Raw genomic sequence first — 21,638 nt, 5'->3', positions numbered from 1 at the left:
ATAGTTTCAAATTGGGAATTGTTACACCTGGTGCCATGTGACTGTTGCCTATAATGGCTTTTGCTATTCTAGGTCTCTTGTGGTTCCAAATGAATTTTTGGATTCTTTTTTCTAGTTCTGTGAAATATAGTGTTGGAATTTCAATTGGCATTGCATTGAATGTATATAGCAGTTTCGGTAGTATGGCCATTTTCACTATGTTGATTCTTCCTACCCAGGAGCAGGGGATATCTTTCCATTTTTTTATATCCTCTTCGATTTCTTTTTTCAGAGTGCCCTACACATATTTCTTGATGGATTACTTTTTTAAAACTTTTTTTTTCTTTTATTTTTAACTTTGTGGGGATTGAACCTAGGACAGCCCTACACATATTTCTTCATGGATTACTTTTTTAAAACTTTTTTTTTCTTTTATTTTTAACTTTGTGGGGATTGAACCTAGGGCCATATGCATGCCAGGCAATACTCTATTACTGAGCTCCATCCCCAGCCCATAGGTGTCATTTTAAATGTTGGCTAGAAGCCACTGGAGAAATAAATTAGGAAAATAATTATTCATAATAGTTTCACGAAAAATTAAATACTTATGAATTAACCGATCAAAGGAAAGACCTCTATAACAAAAACTATAGTACTTTGAAAAAGAAGATGGAAGAGGATATCAGAAAATGGAAAGAGGGCCAGGGATTTAGCTGAGAGGTTCCACTGCCTGCCTTGCAAGCCCAAGGTCCTGAGTTCAATCCCTGATTCAAAAAAAAGGAAAGACATTCCCTGTTCCTGGAGAGACAGAATCAGTATTGTCAAAATGGCCATACTTCCAAAACAATATATACATATAATGCAGTCCTGAGCAAAACAGCAACATCATTCCTCACAGAACTAGAAAAAAACCCTATAATTCATATAGAACCAGAATATATAGATCCAGAATACCAACGCAAATCCTGGGTTTCAAATTATATTACAAGCTACAGTGATTAAAACTGCATGGTACTAGCATGCTAGAAATTCACAGACGTGAATTAATGAAACAGAACAGAGGATGCATAAACAACCCCCGGCACACTCAGCCATCTCATCTTTGACAAAAGGGCCAAAAAACATACTCTGTTGCTAGGAAAACTTACTATCCACATGCAGAAAACTGAGTTTAGACCCATATCCCTTACCATGTACTAAACTAAAATCAAATGGAACAAAGATCTAAATATTAAAACAGAAAGAATCTGTTGGAAGATATAGGTATAACTCTTGAAGACTCAGGCAAGGACTTCCTGAACAGGACCCAACTGTACAAGAAATAACATCAAGAATCAACAGGGCTGGGGATTTATCTCAGTGGTGCTACATCTGCCTCACAAATGCAAGGTCCTGAGTTTGTTCCCCAGGACTGTAAAAAAAAAAAAAAAAAAATCAACGAATGGGATTATATCAAATTAAACAGCTTCTGCACAACAAAAGAAACAACAGAACAAAGAGACAACATACAGAGTGGGGAAAAACTTTTGCCAGCTGTATTTTGGACAGAAGATTAATATCTAGACTTTGCAAAATACTTTAAAAAATTTTAGACCCCCCCCCAAATAAAAACACCCAATCAGAAGATGGGCGATTGAAATGAATAGACACTGGAAGTACAAATAGCCAATAAATACATTAAAAATGTTCAACATCTCTGGCCATTAGAGAAATGCAAATTAAAATGACACTGAGATCGAGTACAGTACTCTACAATCACGTGCAACAAGCAGTGGGGAGTTATGCTCTGCTGCCTGATGAGGAGCTACACAAACCCGGAAATTTGCTGGAGAGATTTGCCTACCCTTTCTCATTGTTTCTTCATTCATTCGTGTCACTATGGACTCATGGGCAGTTATCTTATATTCTGGATTATAATGCAAAACTACCTTAACTGTGTGTCCCTTTGATAGGCACTCATGGTGGTTCTTTAGAAGCATTTACTTCCTGTCACTATGAGACACTTCAGGTTCATTTTGTCATTTTCTTCCCCAGCCCTGTAATCAAGAAGGCTTGGTGCCCTTGTCCTATGAAGGGTATTAGAAATTAACAGCAGCGGGGCCAAGAGTGCTCACAACTACTGCGAGGGTGTTCTAAGGCTACAACCTGTAGAGAAAGGAAATAGATGTGTGTACACCAATTCACCTATATCCACACCACACATCTGAAAACGTTCTTGTGTTCATTTGTAACTACATTGTGATAAACATGAAGTCTTACTATATCTCCAACTCTAAACCATCGATTGGCACATGGAGAATTCTAGCCACCTCCCTTGCTTATCTGTAACCTCCTGCTCCACCAGCTTCCACCGGCTTCACTGCTCAGATCCAGGACACATGGATGGTGGCTTCAAGATTGCTAACTGTACTCCACCAAAAACAACTCTCCAACTTACGTACAATGTCTTACCAACTCACTCATTTCCAAAATTTCTAAGGTCAGAACCTTGTCTCTCCATTCCCCTCAGTGAGGTTTTTCATAGTAAATACCTTCATAGTAAAATCTGTAGTAAAGTCAGATTTTTTTGTCATAGTTTGCATTTCATCCAGGAGTTAACTTTGTCAATATTTTTTTAAATTTGCCTTCATTAAGGTACATTCCTTGTGTTGTGTATTAGTTACCTAATGCTGCTGTAACAAATTATCACAAACTCAGTAGCTTGAAACAATGTGGATTCATCATTCATTTCTGACTCAATTTGTAATCTTCCTGCCTCAGCCTTCAGAGTAGCTGGCATAAACCACTGTACCCAGCAACACAGATTTATTACCTAACACCTCACCCTTAACATCTTAGGCCAGCAATGTGGCACCTCCCTGGCCCTTCTCCTGCCAGCACATCTCTCTGACCACAGCTCAGAAAGGTCTCTGCTCCCAAGGAGACTGGGCCTGCCTGCCTGGGTACTCCAGGGTACTCTCTCTCCACCTCAAATCGGGAACCTTAATCATGTCTGAAAGTCCACTGACCACATAAGGAAACCCCCCTTCCAGCTTTCAGTGGATGAGAGGTGGACATCTTTGGAAAGGGCATTATTCTGCCACTTTAAAGGTCTATGGGTTTGACAAAGGCAATTTATTATGTGTCCATTAACTATGTTCTGTCATCATACAGAACAGTTTTACCACTTGTGCTGGGTGGGATACTGGCCCCTCTAAGATGCACACCTCTTAGTCCCCAGGTCTCTGAACATGTTACATTTCACGGCAGGGGGAACAAAGATAGCAGATGGAATGATGGCAATCATTTGACCTTCAAATGGGATATTACCCTGCCTATGCAGGTGGATCAAGTGTAATCATGAAGGTCCTTACAGTGAAGAAGAGGGGGACATATGAATAAGAGAGAGAGGAGCTGTGGAAAAGACAGCACGCTTAGAGTGATCCAAGGCTCCAGCCTGCCACTGCTGACATGGGACCAAACCAAGGAACATGGGCAGCCTGTAGAAGTAGGAAGAGCAAGAAAATGAATCTTCCCCAGAGTCCAGGAGAATACAGCCCTGCAGACACTTTGACTATAGCCCAGCCTGCCCAATTCCAATTAGAAGACAAATTTAGGACCAGGGATTTAGCTCAGTAGCAACACACCTGCCTCCCAAGTGCAAAGTCCTAAGTTCGATCCCCAGTACAAAAAATAAAAAAAGACGAATTCGGGTGATTAGGTAAATGGATTAGAACATTAACCAGAAGCAAAGTTAACATAAAAATAGTCAAGATAGGGTTGGAGGTCTAGTTCAGCAAGTGTGAGACCCAGGGTTCAATTCTCGGCACCAAATGTACTTATTTAATTAAAATAAAAGTAAGTCAGTGTAATGAAGTATAAACATCTATTTTCCCCACAGGACTTCAGACAATCAAATTATAACTAGGCCATACATTTATGGTCAGTAGATTTTCAAGAAGAATGCCATGACAATTCAATGGGGAAAAGACTTCAACAAATGTTGCTGGGACAATTGGATATCCATATGTATAAGAATGGATATCCAAGAATGGACCCCTCTTTCACACCATATAGAAAAATTAATTCAAAATAGACCAAAGACTTCAATGTAAAAGCTAAATTTATAAAACTCTTAGAAGAAAATATACAGTGGCACCTCAGTTCACAAACTTAATTCTTTCTACAATTCTGGTTGCAACCAAATTGTAAGAATCGTGGAAAGAATTAAGTTTGTGAATCAAGGTGCCACTGTTAAGTTTAAATCTTTATGATCTTAGATTATTCAGTGGTTTCTTAGGATCAGAAGTACAAGCAAGGGCCAGGGATTTAGCTCAGTGGCTCTGTTGCCTGCCTTGCAAACACAAGGTCCTGAGTTCAATACCTGGTACCAAAAAAAAAAAAAAAAAAAAAAAAAAAAAAAAAAAAAAAGATAAGAAAAAACAGCCAGGTATGGTGGTGTATACCTGTAATCCTAGCTACTTGGGAGGCTGAGGCAGGAGGACTGCAAGTTTGAGGCCAGCCTCAGCAATTTAGTGAGATTTTGTCTCAAAAAAAAAAGATCTGGAATATAGCTCTCTGGCAGAGTATCTATGCAGCATGCACAAGGATATGAGCTCCTCTAATACTGAAAAAAGGTAGGGAAGAATGAAGAGAAAGACAGAGGGGAGAAGGGGAGGGACAGGACAGGACGGGAAGGGAAGGGGAAAGGAAAAAGAAAAAAACAAATTGAAAACAAATTCACCAAAAATAAATACTTGAAAATTTCAAAGGGTACTGATAAGAAAATTAAGGAACAGTCTACAGAAGAGAATAATATAGGCAAATCATACACTTGATAAAGGTCTAGGATCCACAATATATATCTCAATAATAAAGATACCTCCAACTAGGACAGCTATAATCCAAAAGATAAGTAACCAGTGCTGGTGAGGATATAGGACAATTGCAGCCCTCATGCCCCACTGGGGAGAATGTTAATAGCACAACTGCTCTGGACAAGCCTGGCAGTTCCTCAAATGGTTAAACAGGCACCACAGACTCAGTACACCCACTCCTAGAATTACAAACGTGTGTCCACACAAAGACACAAATAGGCAGTTATAGCAGTGTTATCCACAACAGCTAAAATGTCCACACCTCATGAAAACAGCACCAAATTCACCTGTAAAAAAGGAGTACAGACTAACACAAACTATAACACAAATGAATCAGAAAACATGCTAAGTGAGAGCAGTCAGACAAATGACCATATATTATTTATACCCATGTATATGAAATATTTAGAATAGACAAATTCATAGATAAAAAATGACTAGGGGTTGCTAGGAGAGGGGAAAGGGCATGAACTGAACTAGAGGCACAACCCTGGGAATATATTAAATGCTACTGAATTGTACACTTAAAAAAAGCTGAAGCCAGGTGTAGTGACACGTCTATAAACCCAGCACTTTGGGAGGCTAAGGCAGGAGGATCACAAGTTTGAGCCTGAGCAATTTAAGGAGACCTTGACTAAAAAATTAATTAATTTAAGGGCTGGTGTTGTAGTACAGTATAAAGCCCCTAGGTTCCACCAGTACTGAGAAAAGAAGGATGGGCAAATGGAGGAAGGGAAGGGGAGGGGAGGGGATGGGATGGGAAAGGGAAAGGGGAAGGGAAGGGGAGGAAGGAAGGAAAGAAGGAAGGAAACAGGTGAGACGGTAGACGTTAATGTTAAGTGCATTTTATTACCAAACCCAGGGGAAATGCTGACACATGCTACAGTATGGCTGAAGCTCAAAACACTATGCTATGGCCACCCATGACATGATTCCATTTACATGAAATGTTCAGGCAAATCCACAGAGACAGAAAGCAGATTAGTGGTTGCCAGGGAATGGGGAAAAATGGATAGTGATTGCCAATGAATTCGGGATTTCTTTTTGAAGTGAAGAAAATGACCTGGGATTAGATCATAGTGACAGTTGCACAACTTAGTAAATATACTAAAAAGTCACTGAATTGTATACTTTAAAATGGTGAATTTTAGGGTATGTGAAATATATATCGAATGTTTTTAGAAAAATATACATAGTAAATAAGTGGTACTGTGTGAGGAGGGAAGAGAAGATATTACTGTATTTAATTAACCCAAGTTCAGTAGTAAAAATAGCAATGCCTTGCCAAATGCTTTGCTCCTCCATTCTTTAATAGTTTGAAAGGACTGGCTTATAATTCTATCACTATGGGTCAAGTTTGATGGTGGTTAAGAATTAGAAAAGGTTTGGGCTGGGGATTTAGCTCAGAGGCACTATGCCTGCCTTGCAAGTGCAAGGTCCTTAGTTTGATCCCTGGTACCAAAAAAAAAAAGAATTAGATGGTAGTGCATTCCTGTAATCCCATCACTCAAGAGGCTGAGGCAGGAGGATCACCATGAATTCAAGGATAGCCTGGGCTACACAGTGAGATTCTGTCTTAAACCCCCTCACCAAAAAAACTGAAAGACTTGAGACTCTTACATTTTCTTACCATTGTAATTGGCCGCATCAGGATCATCCACATTGATGGCAATGACTTTCCAGTCAGTTTCTCCTTCATCAATCATAGCCAATATGCCCAGAACTTTCACCCTGATTATTTCACCTCTTTCACATACCTGAGAGTCAATAACCACAATCAGGACAACACTACAGAACAAAACTTTGGAAGAAAAGCTTTACTTGGTAAGTAAGAAGAAAGAAATTCTAAGCTTCTGAATACTTAACTAAGATTGTTTCTGGGAGGAATTTTTTAAAAGCTAGGCAAATAAATAGTTCACTAGTCTTACAATACTAAGGTTAAAAACAGGACTTATAGTTCCTTGCCTATATGCATAGGCTTTGAGTCAATCCCTAGCACTACAACAAAATAAAATCTGACTTTTGAAAACTTCATTACAACTTTGTTTTTAGTTGTTTACTATTTCTCTGAGAGAGATCATAAAGATATAACTATAATCAAAATTTTAAAGCCACCCCACTTGGCAGAAGAATCACTATCAGAAGTCTCCACCTTAGGTTATTTGGCTCAAATCAATTCATTGAGCACTCCAAAGAGGCGAGGTTTGCACTCTCTGTGATGAAATGTCCTCCTGTCACCTTCACCTCCTAACTAGAGTTCTCTCTTAAAAGCCACTTAAGCACATCAGCTTCTTCGTATATGTTCAGTCATATGTAGATAGACACACATGTTTTTTTCCAGACTAGGTTTAAATATACAAATGACAATGTATAAATACTTAGAATCAAATGGAAGTTTTGTGGGTTTTTGGGGTTGTTTTTTTTTTTGGTACTGGGGATTGAACTCAGGTCCTTGTGCTTTCGAGGCAAGCAGCAGAACCCCACTAAGCTAAATCCCTGGCCCTCAAATGGAAGCTTTTAATTTGTCACTCAAAAGACATTATAATTTCACTAAAACTTATGTGTTTTATTCACAATATCTTTTAAGTGAGAACTTCAGTATATTTCACTGATACCATCTCAACACTTAAGAGAAAAATATCAGCTTTCATTACCTTGCTTCCAATTTCACAAACATCAATTGGGTCATTGTCACCACAACAGCCAGTGTGTTTGTCACTGTGTCCAGGGTCTTCCCAAGTCTAAAAAAATAAAGCTTAGCGTTTATCATTTCTACACATGCTGCTAACAAAGGGGATCATGTTAATATTTTTGCATAAGTTTGGGAATTCAGCTACTCTTTCTTTACTGATATTTAAAAATTCTAAGTAAGAACCAAGGTTGATTATGTAAAGGTACAAATTTCCAACAATGAATGTCATTATATCATATACATTAAATGTATCAATAAAATTAACTTTTAAAAGTCTACAATGTCAAGTAATTTCTGCAGTTCCTATTATATATATGATACCAAACTGAGTTTAAGCTTTAAGACTAAAGATCTTATTTAGAACAAATCAAAACCAACAACTTAATAAGTGAGACAACACACAAACACAAATATGTAAAGACCCAAAACTTTTCACAAATTAATTAAAAGACAAGTGATTTGATGAACTGCTTTAGCTATTTACTGTCTTCTACTACTAATTTCCTTTATAACAAATTTGTAAAACAGAAGTGGGTAGGCAATAATACTAAAATGGAAATGGTAATGCTAAAAGCATTACTGTTGGCCAGGAGCCAAGGCTGAAAACTTCAATCAAGATTTTCTGAAGCATAAATTACTGGCTTTCTTTTTTTTTGCTACATTGCAAGCCAGAGTCCTCACAGAGCATCTCACAAAAGAGCTGAAGTCTGTGCTTGGCAGGAAGTTAGGTTTAAAGTACAGCTGTTATCTGGGTTCTTTTTTTCCCCAACCATAACATATTTATGCCTTGGATTTGCTTAACAATTCAGGTGGAGTGAAGACAAAAAGATCAAAGTGAAAGGGAATAAAGGAAAGCCATATCCAAAAAGCCACCTATAGAAGAATAAGTACAATCAGCAATGTTTTCCCAAAGGCAAAGTACTTCAAAGCTAAATACTAATAAACCACCTGAAGTACAAGGTGAAGCTCTATGATGAGAGCAAATGACTGGGCTCTCCTCCAGGCTAGAGGAGTTTGACCTAGATTCTGGCAATTTACAGATTATTTCATAATAGATTCCATTTTTAGACTTGATGAATAGAAACAAACCATTTATCAATAGAAAAAACTAAGTTGAACATTTAGTAAGGGCCACAGCATTAGCCTAGCTAAATTAAAATTAAACATGTATCACATACTCATAAATAGAGATGTTCTAATGATTCATTCAAATTATTAAATATAAACATAAGTAACAACCTGCATATTGGCATTATGCTGGGGATAAACTACAAACCATGTAGATGTACCCCTTTCTCAAAGGACTGTTTAAGAAAACAGGACCCCATCATTACTTTATCACAAAGAGCTCAGCCTCAATAAGGAGGGAGCAGCACCCAAAACATAAAAAGTCAAAAACTCTGAGAACTTTTGTGCACAGGTACTAAGTGCTTTCTTCATTCCTCTCAATAACCACATCAGCTGAGTACTACTAATGTCTCAAGAGTGGATCAACAAGAGACAAATCAAGTACTACTGTCATTTTGTATCTGACTTGCCAGAGTATTTGTAAAAAAGAATGTATAGAGTTCATAACTAGTCTGTAGAAAGAGAAATGGCTCAGAAAATAAACTTCCAAATCTGAGTTCACACATTGTAAATATTTACAATTATCTTGAAAAGTTGTTCAGAGAAGTAGTAAACTGATTTGATTATCCCTTCCTAAGTTTTAAAAAACTTACTGGTAAACATATTCTAAAGATCATTAAATATTTTTTCCCAACAACAGTGTCATAAAAACATACATTTTTTGCAAGTTAAGTGAGATATACCTGAGGGATGGCACCATAGTTCCAGATATATCCTTTATAAGGGAACAAATTCGCAACGTAACGGAGTTTCCCCTTTTTTACATCTTGCTTAATTGGATTTAAAGGGTCCTTTGTAGCGATCTGAAATAAAATTTCAAATGGTTTACAGTTGGATGTGAAATACTACTTAAATAAGGATTTGAGGAAACAAATCATGGTATGTATGACCTCTAATTTCACTTTTATTATTAACTTCATCTCTAACATTTGTTATAATTTGAATTATGTCTCTAATCAGCCATTAAGTGGAAAACTTACAGGAGGTATACAGCACTAAGATAGGAAAAATAGTATTTTCTCATCCCTGGAAGCAACAACTACTATTAGCTGGGATAAATCCTAACATTTGAGAAATAAAAGTACCGAAACTTTTACTAAAAGGACAAAATAAACATTATTCAACTTCAGCTTTCCTTTAAAACATTTAAAAATTTTCAGGAACTTGAATGCAAATTATTCAGGTCACTGTCAGAAAGCAATAGGTCATGGGAGCATCAGAAGCAAAGCAGAGAGGGAGCACAGGGCACAACCACAAGTGGCAAATGTCCAGCAGGAAGACATGGGGCAGGGGGAGGCAGACTGGGACTGGACAGAGGACACCCTTGGAGTCTCACTGCTTCATCCTTGAAGAGAATCAGATTCAGAAACAAGTCATTAACACCCTACTTCTGACATCTATGGCAAAACATTACCTCCATTTTCGCATTAGACCAGCGTGGAACTTCAACTACCATGTGGAACACATCCTGGAAAAACAAGAGAAGGCCAGATAGTCACAGGAGCTCATTTGCTGTCTCAGTGCAGGGAGTGTACCCTATCTCACCAAGTTAAACCAGTCATTTTATTGGGTCTCTGAAGTCAATGGACTTGCATCAGACTTCATACAGAATGACAGATTAAGAAATAGAGGGCAGGGGATTTATCTCAGTGGTTCCGCCACCTGCCTCGCAAGCACAAGCTCTCCAGTTCAATCCCCGGTACCAAAAAAAAAAAAAAAAGAGAGAGAGAGATAAAGGAAAATGTTAACTGTAGAATCAAGATGGCAGATGTATGGTTGTTCACTGTATAATTCTTTGAACTTCTCTGAATGTTTTAATTTTTATTGCAGTTGTTTTAATATTTTGAGGTAGGGTTTTGCTATGCAGCCCAGGATGGCCTTGAACTCACAACGTGAGCCCCCTAGTGCTGGGACTACTGGCTTGCACCACTGTGCCTAGATATATGCTATATTAGGGGTGGAAAAAGTGCTTCCAGAAAGGAGGGAAACAGTTATTAAACAAACATCACAAATTCTATCTATGAAGAAGGCCATCTTCAAGATACTCATCTCCAGGGCTGGTGTCCGTCTCCTCCCATGGCACTGGGACGCTCACAGTGTTGCTGCAGCTCCAATTTCAGAGGCAGTTTGTAGACAAACCCCAAGTCGGCCTAATTACCCAGCTTAGGTATTTCAGTTTAGTGTTAACCACATTAATCAGCTAGATCACCCACATTATTTTTATTCTTCTTCCAATTTGGTTATTCTTGAAAATCAAATCCCCCTAAAAGGACTAGAAGTTTGACAATGAATATAAAAGAATATGTTCCAAACTATTTTAACCAACAGCAGTGCTATAATAGTTTATAGCCTTAAATTGATCACAATAAGGTGGATGATTTTTCAGGGGAATAATTCTTACATACTTTGTTTTAAAACACACATAAAATAGCGTCATCTTTTTGCATACTAACAAAAATAGACCTCACATCAGCTCTCTAATTAAAATGGAGATTTAAATAGTCAGAATATGATTTTTACCAAGGAATAAAACCTTAATAGTAGGTTATCAGTTTCTAGCCACTAGAAGGGCACAGATGAAGCTTAAGTCTGCCATTACTCGTTTATTTTTTTGGTAACAGGGATTGAAATTGGGACCTTGTGCTTGTGAGGCAGCCAGCAGAACCACTGAGCTAAATCCCCCGCCCCATAAAAAATATAGTGGCTGTGGCCTGTGGGGTCAGCTACTCAGAAAACTGAGGCAGGAGGTCACCTGAGCCCACAAAGTCAAGATCAGCATGGACAACAGAGCAAGATCATATCTCAAAAGAAATAATAAAAATAGGGCCAGGGATTTGGCTCAGTGGTTCTACCACTTTCCTTGTAAGTTCAAGGACCAGACGATCCTCAGTACCAAAAATAAATAAAGCAAGAAAGAAAAAGAAAAAATAAAATAAAGTGGAAGTTACATGTACAATTTTAAAAAATTACTTCTTTTCTATTTTGCACAAAAAAGCAGCAAGTGACAAACTGTAAGGGGAGTAAGTCAGTAATGACTTATGGTTTAGATCTAAAATGGCCCCCAAAGTCATTAGTTGGAAGGCGACTGGTTAGGGGGCTATTCGGCTGACTTGCTGTAAGGATGTGGGGTCAGCTGGAAGAGGGGAGTCACTGTGGGCATGAACTGGCAGGCTTACCGCCTTACTGCTCTGCTTCCTGAGGTGAGCAGCTCTCCTTTGCCCAGATCCTTCAACCACACCTGCCTCCCTTAAAGCTGGGGACTACAACTGACTGGAATATGGGCCAAAGGGAACTCCACCTCCTTTAAGTTTTAGGTATCAGGTATTTTCTGCCCCAATGAGCTAAGTGACTAACACAATGCCCAAGCCAATAATGACCTTGCTGCTTTTAATAAAGCACAAAGACTCTACAGATGTATATTCGAAAGGTAAAGTTCTGTTGTTTACTTTAGTTATTGGTTAACATAAAACCAAAAAATGGAGATTATAATTAAATCCAGGACTGAACAGACTACTCTATCCCTGTATCCTTGTAAAGTAGCATTTAAATGGCTTAGAAAATATAACACTAACTGTGCCTGGGTAGAAAACAGGAAGACCAATCTTTGATTAAATTTTATCTTATTCACTGTTAAGTTTTTAAGAGTTGCATTTACCTAGCATCATTTCTTATTTATAAAAATAAAGAATCTGATTTAGGCACAGTGGTGCATACCCATAAATGAGTACTTGAGAGACTGAGGTAGGAAGATCACAAATTCAAGGCCAGCTTGGGCAACCTAGCAAGACTCTGCCTCAAAAGAAAAAATAAAAAGGGCTGGGGATTTAGTTCCATGGTAGAGTAATCCTGGGCTTGATCCCTTGTCTGTCTCTTCTCCCCGCCCTCGCCCCGAATCTGTAAACAAGAACACGTCAATATCCTACAGGTCCACAAGGTGGAGCTCTTACAACAGGAGCTTAACCCAGAAGAGAAAACCAAGGAAACTGGTTGTTACTAGAAGTGGCACAGGCATTATAACCTCAAGTGGCTGGGAGGCTAAGGCAGAAGGATTGGGAGTGTGAGGGCAGCCTGGAACATAGCCAAGACCCCATCTCAAAAAACAAATCAGGCTGGGCGTCGTGGCACACACCTGTATTCCTAGCACTCAAGAAGCTGAGGCAGGAGTATCACAAGTTTGAGCTTAGTCTGGACATTTAATGACTCATTAAGACTCAGTGTCAAAATAAAAGGGATAGGATGTAGCTCAGTGCAAAGGCCCTGGGTTCAATCCCTAGTACAGAAAAGACCAAAAAAAAATCTCTGTGGGCCGGGGATGTAGCTCAGTGGTTCGGTGGCCTGCCTTGCAAGGGCAAGGACCTGAGTTCAATCCCTGGTACAAAAAACAAAACAAACAAACAAACAAAAACCTCTGATCCCACCACTCATTTTTTTGTTTGTTTTTGGAACTGGGGATCAAACTTGAGACTTTGTACTTCCAAGGCAGGAAGCAGAACCACTGAACCAGCTAAATCCCTGGCCCCGACTTCTCATGTTTTAAAATGTATTGTTTCACAGTAAGAGAAAAGCAATAGTGGTAGAAAGGATTTTCTTCTAAATTCATCTAGAGATTAGACATAAGCCAAAAAATGGGTAACTCCCACCCCCCAAAAAGTATAACTTTAACTTTTTAAAAAATTATACTCCCATACAAGAGCTCATATAAGGAAACATTTCTGGTCTGGGGATTTAGTTCAGTGGTTCTGCTGCCTGCCTCACAAGGGTAAGGACCTGACTTCAATCCCTGGTACCAAAAAAAAAGGGGAAACATTTCTGTCCCATAATACTGTTTTTGAAAATGTGTACCAGATTTCATCTTTTCCAAGAATATTTTGCCTTATTCAATGCTCAACTAATAATGGATCTTGACCCTTACTTTGCAGTTTTGGCTTTAAGATTAGTTATATGATTACAGAAGGATATACTCTAAATTGTTAAAAGTAAATGGAGGGCCACGGATTTAGCTCAGTGGTTCCGCTGGTTGCCTCGCAAGCGCAAGGTCCTGAGCTTGATTCCCAGTACCAAAAAAAAAAAAAAAAGTAAATAGATTCCTGAATTATTTTGTTGACAAGTGACAAAGTCTATTGAGAAGTACATAGAAGAAAATATAATAATGAAAATTCACATCATTGTGCCCTGCTGCATTTAGAATTGTAACTTAACAAAGGAAAACATGATTTACACCAATCAAAAATTATTTGCTCAACAAACTGTCAGAAGTTCAGAGGACAGAGTTAACCTATTAAAGTGAAAAACTAAACATACACACACCTCCAGTAATACAGGTTGAGTATCTCTTATCCAAAATGTTTAAGCCCAGAAGTGTTTCAGATTTTGGAGTTTCTTGGATTCTAGTCTCTACTGTTGAGCAGACCCAATCCAAACCTCCAAAACTTCAAAATGCTCTGAAATCCAAAACTTTCTGAGCCTTTAAAAAAATTCAGATCCCTATTAGGGATGCTCAACCTCAACTTGGTTGTACAATTATGTGATTTTCTATTCACAACAGCCAACAACTCTGGTTGTTGGAAATACATGCTGTCGTATGTATCTATAAAAAGTAGTAACAAATCTCCATGCCATAAGTAAAAATAAGTGCCTATTGTTTTCCTTCAGACAAGCTGTAGAAAGACCAAATTTTAAAAACAGATATTCTAACTATAATCTTAGTTTATTTTTCCCCCATAAAATCAAGCAAGAGACATTTCCACTTGTCAAATTTTTCTGAGATTTGCAATGTCTATGAAATTCGACCTAAAAACTTTTCTCAAGAAAAATTAACAATTATATCAAACTGTAGAAAATACTGTCAAATTTCTGAAGCATCAACCTGTTTGACTAAAACAGTGGTAGTGAAACTATGGCACAGAGGTTGTGGTGTGTGTGTGTTTGTTTGTTTGTTTTCAGTACCAGGGATCAAACTTGGGTCCTTGCACTTGCAAGGCACCACTGAGCTAAATCCCTGGCCCTGTTTTAAGACAAATATGTTAATGATGAGTGGTTTTTCCTAAACTAAAATCTCAGTATTCAGGTTTAGTTGCAGTATTGGAATTTTGCAATAATTAAGTGGGTTCGGGGTTGCAGTTTAGCACTCTTTTGTTTTTTTGTTTTGGTACCGGGGATTGAGCTCGGGTCCTTGCGCTTGCAAGGCAGGCCACCGAACCGTTGAGCTAAATCCCCGGCCCACTCTTTTTTTTGGTATCAGTGATTGAACTCAGGATAGCACTAGTCTATCTTTCTTTCTTTTCTTTTCTTTCTTTTGGTATTGGGGATTGAACTCAGGACCTTGTTCTTATGAGGCAGGCAGCAGAACCACTGAGCTAAACCCTCCTGCCCTGTAGCACTCACTTTCTAAAATATTTGCCATCACTGGACTATAAGCTTGACTATCTTTTGCAAAGGAGGAAAAGAAACAGTTCCCTATTTGTATATGATCCTACATGCTTCCAGCAGGATGTTGGGAAACTAAGCTACACAGTCAGAATTACTATCAGTTTTAAGATATGGCTAGAGCTCAGTGTGGTGGCGTACACCTATAATCCCAGCACTAGGGAGACTAAGGCAGGAGGATCGCTGTGAGTTTGAGACCAGCCTGGGCTACATAGTGAGTTCCAGGTCAGTCTCAACTACATAGTGAGACCCTGTCTCAAAAAACCAACAAAAAAAAAAAGATACAGACTAGAAAAACACCAATGTGGGCTGGGGATTTGGCTCAGTGGTTCCACAGCTCTTGAACGTACAAGGTCCCAAGTTCAATCTCCAGTAGCAAAAAAAAAAAAAAAAATTCAACACTAAGATATAGATCTTTCTCTGCCCAGTGTTTCTTAGAAGATAGAATGGAGCTACAGGTGCTTGTACATTTGATCCCAAAATAAATGCACACACACACACACACACACACCAAAAATAAATGCACAGCAAAGGACACTGCTACAATTAAAAGAAAAATCCAGAGAGTCCGTGTCTTTGCCTTCTCCACACATTTGATTTGGACATAATCCAAGCAGGATATGTGAGTCACAAGAATTTCCTAACCTAGCTGGGTTGATTCTAATTACATAACCAAACTGAATGTTGTCCACATCAAAAGGTCCTGCCATAGGTTAGAATATGTGAGCTATTGGATACTTTTCCATTGTGGAGCTGACTAGTTATGTTAAAGGGTCATTCTTTTAATTCTGTTTTTTTGTTTGTTTGTTTGTTTTTGGTACTGGGGATCGAACTTGGGTCCTTGCGCTTGAGGCGGTGGAGCCACTGAACTAAATCCTCGGCCCATAAAGGAACATTCTTATCTGTAGTGACATTCTCTCATTACCACCCCTGAAATGACAGACCACGTCAGGGAGAAAGAAAATCTATACCACACACACAAAAATGTGTTTATGTAAATACAATCATATTAAATATTTTTAAAAAAGAAAGGGCCGGCAGTTTGGTGGCCTGCCTCGCAAGCGCAAGGACTGGAGTTTGATCCCCGGTACCAAAATAAAGAAAGAAAGAAAACCACACTTTTCTATAACAAAAAGGATTATTCAGATTTTGGGGGGCTATAACCAAAACAATTTCTGTCACCCTCACCCTTACTTGTATTATAAATAAATAACTTCCTTAAAAACAGAACAGAACAAAATAAGAGCTGCTTGTGGCCATTCACATGCTGAGGTAGGTCCTTCAGGCTTTGGACCATTGGTGAAATCAGAGTTGTCACAAGAGCTTGTGCGTCTAAGCCTGCACAGGGTGGGTGGTACAAGGGCAATCTTCACCTGGCTAACCACACTACAGACACAACCAAGACACCAGTGTCACAGGCAATCTGTGAAAATGTCTTACATGAGACCATGTGGTCTAGGCACCACACATCTATGACCATCCTGGTCCTTGGCTAGAATATTGTCCAATCATTTACAAACTCCAAAAATCAGCTACATATCAAGGTATTTTCTTTGCTCAGCACACCTACACTTGAAGGTACCATCGATTAAGCTAGGGTTAGCTGGGCACAGTGTAGTACGCTTTTAGTCCCAGCTATTTGGAAGGGAGGTTAAGACAGGAGGGTGGCAAGTTCAAGTAACTTAGTGAGGTCCTGTCTCAAAATAAAAGGAAAGGGCTGGGGATTTAGCTCAGCAGTTTGGTGGACTGCCTTGCAAGTGCAAGGACCCAAGTTCAATCCCCGGTACCATAAAAAAATAAACAAATGAATGGAAAAAGGGGCTGGGGAGGTTCTTCATTGGTAGAGCATTTACCTAGCCTGTGTGAGGCCCTGGGTATAAATCCCCAATACCCAAAATAATAAAGTAAATCTAGGGTTGTTTCATACCTCTTTATCGCACAGAATGAGCTGAAACATTACAGTGAAGTACTTTACAGTATGATTTACATATATTTTACAGATAATTCAAGCTAACCAAATGGGGCTAATTCAAGGGATGGGGAGGACTCTGTAGTTCACATCAGTTCCCCAGGAAATCAGATGTAACAAATTGCAGTTTCAGAATAAGTACAACTTAGAGAATCCCACAGGAAAGTACATGCCACTTAGAGGTCCCTGCTGTAACTGTGACACATAATTGGTCTCAGGCTGTTTGCTCCACTGCCTCCAACAGGAGCCCAGCATGGGCAGGATCCTCTGAAGCAACTGCTAAGACGGATTTTCTGCCTGTGTCCAAGGGTCAGATGGGAACTGCAGCACACTTCTCAGCAGAAGTACACTACAATGAGTCTATTTCTGAGAGGCAAGTCCGAAAGACAGTAAAATGCAGCATACACAAGGACAAAATTTTTAAATTTTTGCTGTTATTTTCCATGAGCTTTGGAATGTGATATTCACCTGTATTATGTATTAACACTGGGCTAAGAAAGATCAACGACAACTCAAAAAGCTCAGTACTCAATGCATCTTAAGGAAAAAAATATGAGAGGATAACACAGAATCAGGTACCTGTCCCACATCAAGTTCCTCAATACAGTACAAACCTCTCCCATTGGAAAGGAAGCTGAAAAAAAGCTTTTTTCTTTTTTTTTTAAACATTATTATTTAAAGGTGTAAAAATATGGGCTAGGATTCATCTCAGAAGTAGGTCTCTTGCATAGCATGCGTAAGGCTCTAGGTTCCATCCCTACCACCATTAAAAAAAAAGTTACTGGTATTCTTACCATCCAAGGATCAAAAATATTAATTAGCAGTAAGCTTAACCAATCTATGCTAAAGTTAAATTTCTTTAGATCACTGGTATGTACAGGAACAGACATTTCCTTTTACGAGTCTTCCTTACTTTTATTAGCACTGTTTGTAAATCACTCTACTAGCCCATGAATTACCTTGTATTGACCGAATAATCTATTTTTGCTGCTTAATAAACATTCCATTTTTGCAGTCAAAATTCTGTGCTGCTGGGTACCTGGTTTATTTTTCAAACCACTAATGAAGTAGTAGGATTTTATTTCCAAACTCACATACAGAAAAGAACAATATGAGGGTTTTTTGTTTGTTTTTGTTTTTGAGACAGGGTCTCACTATATATATAATTCTGGCTGTCCTTGAACTCACTATGTAGCCCAGGCTGGCCTCGAATTCCTAGCAATCCTCCTATATCAGCCTCCCAAATGTTGGGAATACAAGCATTGCACCACCACCCCTGGCTAAATATAATTTTTTTAAAAAGCAAAGCAGCTTAAAAACTTGCTTCTCGTTCTCCACTCCTTCCCCAGTTTATAGTTGCTTCTTTAACTGAATGATCCGGTTATAAGACTGACTCTTATTTGTCAATGAACCTTTAACTCATAGCACAACAAGGCATTTTAACCTCTTGTAAAGCGATATGTATGAATGTAGAACTAGCTAATTTGAGGAATGAGACCAGATTCAAGGGGTATCTTACCTTAGCTGCATAAATTGGAATATCATGAAATGGTGATACATACTGTCCTTTTTCATTTTCTGCAAAATTAGAAGTTATTACTATGATTAATTATATTGCTAAATGCATGAAGTACACAATATTATTCCCACACCAAAAATAAACAGATAAAACCTGGTTGTGTATTCCTCTTCCCCAACCCTCCCCAAGAGCAGGTTTTCATCCTAAGCACCTTGTGGGCCTGTCACAGTATTAATCCTTAGCCCTGCATGTCCTGACCGCTGTGTGCTAATAGTATGCAAATGATGACCAAACTATTTTTGACATTGTGTCAGCTATTTCAGAACTCTTATGAAATAACTGGAAAGAAACACAACATTTTCCTAAATTATAAGCCATGTTGCTTTAAGTGATGTTTCAGGAAGACAGAATCTTAGATTACAATTTTTCTTAAGGATCAGCTATAACAAATTCTTCACAGGTAATTTCTATGTTCTAGAGACTCAACTACCATACCCAAAAAGTAATTTTAAAAATTCCTCAGGGATGGGGATATAACTCAGCGATAGAGAGCTCGTCTAGCATGTGTAACTTCTGAGTTACAACCCTAGGACTGCAAACAAATAAAAACACCTTCTTCACTATTCTAGAGGAAACCTATGAATACATCTATGTTACATTCCTTCAAATTTAAAAACCAAAGTGGGCCAGGTATGATGGTGCACCCCTGTAATCCCAGCACTTGGGAGGTTGAGGCAAGATCAACTCGAGTTCTAGGCCAGCCTAGGCTACATAGTGAGTTCAAGGCCAGGCTGAACTATAGAATGAGACCCTGTCTCAAAGAGAAAACAAAAAAACTCAAAGTAGAATGGGAGATTTTTTTTTTTTTTTTTGGTTTTTTGAGACATGAGATCACTATGTAGTTGAGACTGATCTGGAACTCACTATATAGCTCAGACTAGTCTCAAACTCAGTGATCCTCCTGCCTCAGCCTCCCAAGAGTGCTGGGATTACAGGCATGAGCCACCACGCCTGGCTAAAAGGGGAGAATTTGAAGTGACTTTCCTCAATCTTCAGAGGGTCCCTTCCCAGTCAGTTGTGACTCTCTGGTCTATTGGACTCATACTTTTATTAAAGAAGAATACTAAGAAATCTGTGATTTTTTTTTTAAAGCTTTTTTTTTTTTTTTTTTTTGAGACAGGGTCTAACTATGTAGTTGAGACTGACCTGGAACTCACTATGTAGCCCAGGCTGGTCTCAAACTTACAGCAATCCTCCTGCCTCAGCCTCCTGAGTGCTGGGATTATAGGCATGCACCACCATGCTGGGCTCTTAAAAAGCATTTTAAATTAGTTAATTACATGGTTCTAATTATTGGAGTTTTTTGTTTTTGTTTTTCAGTACTGGGAATAGAATCCATTGCCTCAAATATGCCAGGCTAGTGCTCTACCACTGAGCCACACTCTTAGGCCTTTATCAGTATTTCTTAAATTCCAGGGAGATTCATTTGATAAATTTACATTAGCTAATGTCAAAGTCAAGGAGTGGCTTTGGTGTCCCCTAATGGCCTCAAATACTGCCAATACCTAATCTAAATAAAAACAACAGTGGGTCTGTTATAAGTGTGTAGTTGAAGACCATTTCTAGAGGATGCTGTCCCCTTTCAAAACTGACAGACACTTCTCTACAGTGAAACCACTCTATAGAGATATTCTGGAGCCAACACTATTCCCAGAAAAACAGCGCAGTGAATTATTAATCAAAAGTTCCTGGCTGGGCGTGGTGGTGCATGCCTGTAATCCCACCACTCGGGAGGCTGAGGCAGGAGGATTGCTGTGAGTTCGAGATCAGCCTGGGCTACATAGTGAGTTCCAGGTTAGTCTCAACTACGTAGTGAGACCCTGCCTCAAAAAACAAAAAAAAACAAAAAACAAACAAAAGTTCCTGTACTGCCCTTACTAGTTAATTCTGAAATTAATTAATGGGGAGTCTCACCCTTCCTGAATGTATCTGGTAGTTTAACCTTAATATAGCCACTGTAAACTTTAGGGTTCACTTTGCTCCTCCTCCCACCGCTGGCTGAGTTTTGCCAGGTGCCTGGTTCACTCTTTCACTTCAGTACTGTATTCCCAGTTGCTGCCTGCACCCTACCTTTTCCTGCCCTCCACATCCTAACCCACAGACTTAGCTGAACTTGCCTGTTCTGTTCCGAATAAAACTTTAAAGAGGATGAAACAGAGGGGCTTTGGTGACACATTTCCTAATCCCTCTGTTACAGCCATTAATCTATTTCTAGTAGACGAGGATGGAAGGAAGGAGAAAAGTAAATCCTAGGTAGCCAGAAGGCAAAAGGGGGTGCGCCCAGAGAGATGGGTCGCCGTCAGTCTGTAGCCTCCTGCTCCTAAGTGCAGGACTTGGAAGATATTCTTGGAGTCCGATTCCTGAGCTACACGAAGAACTTGGCGCTTTGCTTCCTGGACCAACGTCACCTGTGTGACTGGGAGGACACAGCTTTCTGTTTCAAAAGGAACATTCGAAACATCAGCGCTTATGGGAAAACACGAGGCAGAAGAGGCAAAGCGCTACGCCCCATGGTAGGCCCAGGTGGTCCGGGCTTCAGTTTCCCCGGCTGTCCAGAGAGGAGGACTTGACGCGGTTCAGCCGACCATGTGAACCGAGGCGGCGGAATTAAGGTCTTCAGGCAGTCACCATCCCCTGCTCCCGTTCCTCCAGACAGCAATCCTCTTAGGGGATTGTTTCGCGTCCAGGCACCTTTCTAGGATGACTCAGTGGTTTCCTTTCCCAACAGACCCCTCCTGAGCCCGACACTCGCTAAACTAGCCCGACCCCGGGTCAGCGTCCTACGGGACGTGGGAAAGGGGAGCGTTTCCCTTCGGCGGGGAGGGACAGCGTAGGGCGACCCTCGCCCGTACAGCCAGCAGGGCCCAGGGACGCGCCCGAGGAACCCCGGCCTCTCAAGGACCAGGGGCCGCACCCGCGCGGGGCGGCGAGGCGGGGAATGAATGGGCGGCGAGAGGAGAGGCGCAGAGGGCCGCAGGCACTCACTAAGGAAGACGCGGTACTCGAGGG

The 21,638-nt window shown here is 39.6% G+C and overlaps 1 protein-coding gene across 1 annotated transcript in view; it reads right to left on the bottom strand.

Moving 5' to 3' along the window:
• The window catches only part of Ppa1 (inorganic pyrophosphatase 1), a gene marked incomplete at its 5' end in the record, with an annotated part of 32,090 nt that extends 10,454 nt beyond the window's left edge, over nt 1-21,636 (bottom strand). The window contains 6 exons of the mRNA XM_010607993.3: nt 6,466-6,592; nt 7,490-7,576; nt 9,339-9,458; nt 10,070-10,123; nt 18,570-18,628; nt 21,615-21,636. Of these exons, the coding sequence (XP_010606295.3) occupies nt 6,466-6,592; nt 7,490-7,576; nt 9,339-9,458; nt 10,070-10,123; nt 18,570-18,628; nt 21,615-21,636 (469 nt within the window). The remainder of the gene's footprint in view (nt 1-6,465; nt 6,593-7,489; nt 7,577-9,338; nt 9,459-10,069; nt 10,124-18,569; nt 18,629-21,614) is intronic.
• Nucleotides 21,637-21,638: the final 2 nt, after the last annotated feature.

This window comes from Fukomys damarensis, unplaced genomic scaffold, assembly GCF_012274545.1.
Source record: "Fukomys damarensis isolate Sample0158 unplaced genomic scaffold, DMR_v1.0_HiC HiC_scaffold_20, whole genome shotgun sequence".
NCBI classification, from domain to species: domain Eukaryota; kingdom Metazoa; phylum Chordata; class Mammalia; order Rodentia; family Bathyergidae; genus Fukomys; species Fukomys damarensis.
The sequence above is the reverse complement of the archived record's forward strand: the minus strand, read 5'-3'. Positions and strand labels throughout refer to the sequence as shown.